We start from the raw sequence: 7859 nt of genomic DNA on the forward strand, positions 1-7859 counted from the left end.
TTTTAGCTACATGCTAGCTATTTTGTCTAATTCAGGAATTTTTCTGTTTTTTGGGCTATTTTGGAGTTTAGCAAATATTGTAGTTGGCTATCAGATTCAGCAATTTCAGCCTTTAGCTTCAGCAATTTCAGCTATCAATTTCAACATCTTCAGCTATCAGTACTAGCATCTTCAGCAGTCAAATTCTGCTTACAGCATTCACATTAGCACAGCAGGTAATGCTATATGTCTAATTTTAGTTAGTTTAAAGCTAATGATGGTTAAGATGTGTGCTTGACATCCAGTTTGGTCATGACCCGATTAGTCGACTAATCGGAAAAAATAATCAGTGATTAGTCGACTATTAAAATAATCGTTTGTGGCAGCACTAACGTGCATTAGTGCGTCTTTACATCAGAAGTGGTCGCTTGAAGGTGCACTACCAAGGGTGGTGAAAACATAACTTTACTGTAAATACAGCTGTAATAAAACCCTGTTTTGTCTAATTTTGTTTTTGTTTTTGTTTTTTTCGTGTGTGTGAAAAAAATTAAGAAACTTTTGGTCTTGTGAGTTCCATCAACCTGTCAGTGTTAGCCATGCTAACAGACTCTTCTATTAACCGACTCTTTGGATTTATACGCAGTTCTAAATGAACAATGATTGAAAGCAGCCATAATAAAGACAAGCGGAAACCAGAGCACGCCAAAACAAAAATGAGCTGGTGCTGAATAATGAGCTCAGTGTTTAGAGAAATTCCGATTATTCGCAGATGATTAACTCATTAGTGTGGATGAAGCTTTCCAGCCTTGATCAGAGTTGAGAGGCGTTCAGATGTGCAGATGGTGCATGGCGTGATGGCTGCAGCCCTAAAGCAAGAACCTCCCTAAATCGAGAGCGAGAACAGAAAAATATTCAAAATCTGGTTTTTCTTTTTACAGCCTCATAAAAAAGCTCTTCCAGTTTTGACAGAGCAGATTTTCTTACATTCTGTCATATCGCATGGCTGCTTTCTGTCACCCACAGTGATAGACTTTGGTTAGAAAAACTAGGAAACTTTATTAGTGAAACAATCTTCAAGGTTGTTCTCTTCATACATTTTCTTTTCAGTTAATTTAACTCTAAGAGAAAGAATTGTGAATAGAAAAGCACTTAGATTGCTTTTACGTAAAAAACAAGAAACATTGAGATATTTCATTAGAAAGACAAAGCTTACAGTAAAGACTGGCTTGTAAATCAAACAGGAATATATTTCTGCATCAGTTTGCTGAGAGCTTGGAATTTTTTACTGCGTTTTTCCCTTTTGAGAATTTTAAGTAAACTCACTTTACAGACCCACCAATATTTATTTTCCTCGTCTTCAAGCTTTAAAGCTAGAAAAACCATTGCAGCAGAACTGCTTTGATGTCTGTGTGAGCAGCATACAAATATATTAAACGTGTTTTGCATGTTTGTGCCCCACAACAAACTGGCAACCTGTCCAGGATGCACCCCTAACTGTAGCTAGGATAGGCTCCAGCAACCCATGGATTAAAACAACATTAGCAAAAAATTTGTGCCGAACTCACATGTCTGACATGTAATGACTTTTGTCCTTCACGGCTCCCCGTAGATGCTTCGCTAAACACGTTTGTCCCCACAGACCCCAAGATTGTGGACTGCAAGCTGATTTTCCCTCACCCCTCCTGGTACTGGGACACTCTGCTGAAGATCTGCGTGTTCATCTTTGCCTTCATCATGCCCGTCCTCATCATCACCATCTGCTACGGACTCATGATCCTGCGCCTGAAGAGCGTTCGAATGCTGTCGGGTTCACAGGTGACGACTTTTAAGAATCAACATTTATGAGCCAAACTACCCGCCCTCCGAGATCCACCATGTTGTTATAACGAGAAAACAAAAAAAAAGAAATAAAAGTTGCAAACATAATCAATATAAAAGTTTAGCATAAAAAACAAAAGGGGTTTAAGCTCAATAAACCCCTGCACAACAAAAGAAGCTCTGGAAGCTCACAGATCGGATTTGTTTGCTCAGCTGTTGAACAGGACAAGTAAAAAAAATAGAAAGTCTGAGTTGAGGGACCATCAGCAAAGAAGTAAGCCAGCCCTGACTTCCCATCATTCCTTTTGTTTACATGGCTTTTTTGCTAGCCCTTCACAACCCAAAGCTAACAAAAATGGGGAGTAATATCGAAGCTATCCAGCTGTGCTGTTATAGCCAGATGAAGACGAGGAAAATGAAGACTTTAATGGAAATAAGTGGGTGAGAAAAATGCTACAAGAAGGCGCAAATAACACTAAAAACAGGATTTTAAAGTGGAGTGTGTCTTTAATGTAATCTGTTGGTCATTAGCATAGCATTAAGATAAAATCGACGTTTTGGAATTATCTGGACTGAATCATAATTAATCACAAGATTAATCTTTTTTGTGGCCTGAGTTTGAAACTGGCACTTTATAAATTAACTTAATTGAAGAATTACATTTAATTCTTAGCATAACTTGCTTAAAACATTGCAGTGTCACCGTCTCATTTCCTCCACTCTTCACTGCAATAAATTACATTACATTTTCTTGGACACTTTAAGTTTTTCCATCTTTGAAAAGTACTTTTAAGTGCCTTTATGTGTTAAAGAGGCACTTTAAACAAGCTGGCCTTGGCTTTAGAAATCCTGGCTTTCTATAAAACTTCCAAGTGAATTGCAAGCAATACACTTTATAACAGTCTTGTGCTTTTTTGTGTTCTATAAGCTCTTCAAACACTTATCTGCTCTTGTGAATCATAGGAGAAGGACAAGAACCTCCGCCGTATCACTCGCATGGTCCTGGTGGTGGTGGCCGTCTTCATCGTCTGCTGGACCCCCATCCATGTGTTCGTCATCATCACTGCTCTGATCAACATTCCCAGCTCCACGCTGCAGACCATCACCTGGCATTTTTGCATCGCCTTGGGCTACACAAACAGGTAAAAACCCAAATGACAGCTGTTATATGGAGCCTTTAGCAGGATTTAATGAGAGAATCTGTTCATTTTCATTTACTTAAATCCTGCAAATGAGAGAATGCTTTTATGAAATAGTGTTAAAACGCTTTGTCATCTTGCAGTGTTGACCCTCTTTGTCCCCCAATGCAGTAGCCTCAACCCGGTTCTTTACGGCTACCTGGACGAGAACTTCAAGCGCTGCTTCCGTGAGTTTTGCACCCCAAGTCCTTCCGTACTGGAGATCCAGAACTCCTCCAGAACTGGAGCCACCAGTCGCAAGGTCCCGAAGCGCGAACACAACAGTGCAAACACAGGGGAAAGGTCCAACCAACAGGTAGCCAGCGTCTGTGTAAGCACATATGAGTAATCTTGAACCACATCTGCTCAAATGATTTTCTACTGAACACCCTTTTTCCTTCTTTGTACTGATTATCTTAACTTATTTGAAAAATTACTTCAAAACAAAAAACAAAAAATGGTAGTGAAAATGTTGACCAATAAGGTCTGGCCTCTGGTAGAAAGAAAAAGAAGGAAAAAGAGGCAAGTTCAGGATTATTTATAATATTAACTGTACAACTCATGGACATTTAAATGTATTAAAATAAAACCAGCAACCAAATGTATGTACAAAATAGAGTCAAAGTAATAAAACATGTACTTGAGAAATGAAACTCTGCACTTTATTGTTGATATTCCATTGGGGGGATTAAAAATCTATACATTTTTAATGTGCAGAGTCATCTTTATTAGTAGTAAATTCTTTTACAAGCCATATTATATTTTATTTTACATGCCATATTTTTGAAAACAAGTGAGTCACATAGAAATGAAATTTAAGAGAAAAGAAAAATGATCTTGTTATAATTTGAAATAAATCTCACACTATATCCAAGAAACGATTTCAGGCTAGGCTTAAAAGTTTTATATTTAGAATTAATACATTTAAGTACTGTAAAATACAATATTCACCGCAGGTTGTTTTTGCTACTTTTATATATTTTATAAAAAAAAAAAAACAGCAGGAAATTAGCAAGTTATTTTATTTATATAAAAATAGCCCAAAAATTTATGATTATCGCAGTGTTAGTTATTAGGCCTGAGTTGATAAAAAATCAATTAATCAATTTAAGCTTAAGAGGTTGATCTAGCACATAATGCTAAAGTGGGCTAGCTTGCTGCTAACGTATAATGAGATTTCCCATAGGACAGCTAATGCTAACACAAAAAAAAATAAATAAATAATGCTAACACTTGGTTGACCTAAACATTCATTGCTGACTAACTGAACATGTTTATCCCGGACGAGCCCCCAAATTGTTGAGGCTCACAGGCAGGAATTTTTCAAAAAGTATATATATATATATTTCTAAAGTTACCATTTGTGGTATAATGCACCGCTTTTGATAATATTTTCTTCTTCTTCTGGAATAAGGTGTAATGATATTGTGTGATCGCCACCTAGTGGCCAAACTGAAATGTACAATTGGAGCTTCTCCATGCAACACTGTATGGTATTAACAAACATATAAATAATATATATATACTTTTATAGAAATAAATGTGTCTAAATTTTCTGTAAACTCAAAATTAAATTGAATTGAATTGGGAGGATTAAAAGAATTGAAAAAAATCGGAATCGATGCCCAGCCCTAGTTATGCTATATAAAAATAAATCAATAAAAAAAGGGGAACATCAATATTGAGCTTTATTCTTGAGCATTAATGTGTTTTGTTTGATAGATCTTAAAAAAAAAACACCCAAAAAAAGAGAGAAAAGAATTCAAAACAGTGTTTAGGTTCTTCTTATTTCAAGCAAATATGGATTTTAGCAACAAAAATAGCAACATTTTGGCAAAATGTTTTAAGAATGTTAAAGAAAAAAATTATAATAATTGAAAACAAAAAATTCAATGCAAATGTAAAGAACTAATAGCAATAAAGCAGAATAAATGATCCATAAATCCTGTTTTTTGATGCTATCATTTTGGGTTTGTTGTCTCGTCGTTGCCCTTTCATCAGTTTCATGTCACATCCGTTGAACGTCCTCAGCCGAGCGCAGCAGTGTGTGCATCCTCATGAGGCGCCGCCTCGTCTGCTCTCTCTGCAGGTATGACTAGCCTTGGAGGGGTCGTCGCTGGACTCTCGCTGTTGTGGCAGCGTTGCCAACGACGATCTCAACTCGGAAGTCACGCAAGTCACCACTGGGCTTTAATGGCCCGAGCCAGACATGCCCATTAGCTGATCCGGAGCACTTTTGTGAGGCGTTTGCGGCTCAGTAGAGAGCCTTCGACCTGTCAGACAGCGTTCATAAAGCATTTACTCAAAAACCCTCTAAAGGACAGAAGAGCCCGACGCCCCTTTGCTGAATTGATGAACTGCTACACTGAAGAAATGTATACAAGTACTGTGTTGACATCGACTCAATGAAAATATCTAACCATTCAACTGACAGATCTGTAAATCCACTTCCACAAGCCAATATAGTGATGTGATCTCGTCAATCTCAGCTAAAGAAATCAATTTTTCTAACACGCCGTCATGCCTTTCTGTCATGTTTCCTCCAAATGTCTGCCTGGTGAATTATCTACATGCGACAAAAGAGATTTGGGGGATTTTTTTTAAGGGTTCAGCTCGAAGATTTAACTGAACAGGAGGGAAATGTCAGCCTGCTTTTTTGTGTGGACTCAGCAGGAGCTGGACTTGTTGTCTGACACCGTCCATTGATGGGTTCAGCAGCACGCGGGCCTCAGCCGCTACAGGACTGGGATGTGTTGCTGTGCAGCAACTCATCAGAGAAAAATAAATAAATAAAGAGAAAAGCTGTATGTTTTCTGTTAATCACAAACCTCTGAATGTACAAAGCAGAAACCGTCTTGTGGATCTTTGTACCAAACCTGCGACGAAAGCCCTCTGGGCTGTTTGTACAGCACAAAAAAACGCATGCTGTTATGGGAAGCAGTGCAATTGCCAGTATATGATTAACCACAGCTTTATTACCATTACATCGAATAATGGGTTTGAATGGAACCGCTCGTCTCTTTTACAGACGAGTGAACCAAGCAGGATTCTACATCTGATGTGATATTTACTATTGCTCGTGCTTACATGTTGTGCTGTTTGCCATACGTGCAAAAATGCCTTTTTCAGTAGCTTTATGCCAGATTTTGTGAAGCAGTACTTTTCTAAAGACTCATGAACATGATTGTAACGTACTGAGAGTTATTTTGTTCACAAATGTGAAGAAAAAAAACCCATTGTGCTCCCAAACTTTTGTTGTTGTATTGAAGTCTGCTTGTAAACTATGACAATGTGTACAAATCGGTGTGCAAAAGCTGTGAAGTTTTGGTGCAAAAAATCATTTTTGAGTAAAAGTGAAGCCACTGTGAATACAGCTTGCACTCATTTTAAACAGGATACATGTTGGATTTGTTGTTTACAGTTTTTTTTTACATCGCCTGCTTTAAATAAAGAGCTATGGGAGAAACTAAGGCTGGGATGCAGGATTGATTTCGCATTTTCATTCATTAAAACACGTTGCATCACATTAAGCAACAAATGCCAAATAAATAAGAAGAGGTTTCCAAACGAACAACTACTCAGTTTTCTTGTTAATCAGCTTTTTGTGATGAGAAATACTGCCTGTTAAATAAAGTAGTCCTTGACTAGAAAAAGACCAGAATGAAAATGAAGCTTCTGCCCTTCAGCTTTCGTGACTTTGAAATATAATTAAAGGAAGAGGTGGAAAGCACATAATACGGATTCACCTATTTAAAAGTGCTTTTAAATTGACAAAAATGTATTTAGTTACTAGAATAAGTTCTAATGAAAAGAAATACTCAAGTAGAAGTAAAACGTATTTCATCTATAAGGCTACTTTAAGACATATACCAATGAAAATAGTGTTTTTAACATTTTCTTGTACCATTTTTCTCATAATGGAAGACATATATATAATAATTTAAGATTGAAATGGTGTTTCTGAGTATTTCTTTATTCAAGTTGGATCAGGAGCAGATGTGATGCTGGAACTACTATTTTCTTTGGTACAATTCTAAAGCATAAATACATTTTTAAAGGGTAACCAAACCCAAAATCAACTTTTTTGGCTGTTTACTTCTATAAATGGGGCTTTAAAAGTTCTGTCTGTTGGTTGTTACCAAATTTTTGACAAATTAAAAAAAAAAACTTGTTTAATTCTTGAAAATATAGTAAAGTGTGCTGCCCCCTACAGGTTGAAACGAGGTATTACATCTGAATTTCGTGAGACGTCGAAACCATATAAGTCCCACTTCATTTCAGAAGTCCCACATCATGATATGCAGTTCCAGTAATGGTGACAGTCACAGACTCCTGTTCCCTAGTCCAGCAACCCAGCATCCGACCAGCACTTCTCCCGGCTCAAGATTGGAGCCGAAAGTTTTGTCCTTTTTTCATCTGTCTACTTCTTTGCCTCCCGCAAAGAATCTTCTTAAAATAACATTAAATACTGGAGACTCACCAAATACGGAGAACTACTGCAGTCGCACCATTATGACGCACAGTTACGTCATCGTTCTACACCTCGCATGCACCTTGATCGTCCAACATTCAATGGAAGCGTTCACTCGAATTGCCTGGACCATCCTAGACTGACCAGGAGCGAACCGGTCCAGTATGGACCGCTCAGTGTAAACAAGACACAACCGTCCCATCCAAAACCCAGATTACAATTTCAGATAAGCTATTGATGTGCTGCAGGAAATATGTCTAAAAATAACAACAGACTTTTTTATTTTTGGCAAAAAGAAATGGCATGTTTACAAGTAAAAAAATGTCTGGGAATGACTTTAAAATATATATTTATCGTGAGACTTTAAGAATTGAGTAATTAGTTTTTGGAAAATCAGATGAAAATTGTAAAGT

At 37.3% G+C, this 7859-nt stretch overlaps 1 protein-coding gene across 1 annotated transcript in view; it reads left to right on the top strand.

The window, feature by feature from the left end:
* The window catches only part of oprm1 (opioid receptor, mu 1), a gene marked incomplete at its 5' end in the record, with an annotated part of 9953 nt that extends 3507 nt beyond the window's left edge, over positions 1-6446 (top strand). Inside the window, 4 exon segments of the mRNA XM_024297562.1 lie at positions 1619-1794; positions 2761-2939; positions 3108-3306; positions 5065-6446. Coding sequence (XP_024153330.1) covers positions 1619-1794; positions 2761-2939; positions 3108-3306; positions 5065-5070 — 560 coding nt within the window.
* Between the last annotated feature and the right edge of the window lie 1413 nt (positions 6447-7859).

The sequence above is a fragment of the Oryzias melastigma genome, linkage group LG15 (genome assembly GCF_002922805.2).
Source record: "Oryzias melastigma strain HK-1 linkage group LG15, ASM292280v2, whole genome shotgun sequence".
In the NCBI taxonomy this organism is placed as follows: domain Eukaryota; kingdom Metazoa; phylum Chordata; class Actinopteri; order Beloniformes; family Adrianichthyidae; genus Oryzias; species Oryzias melastigma.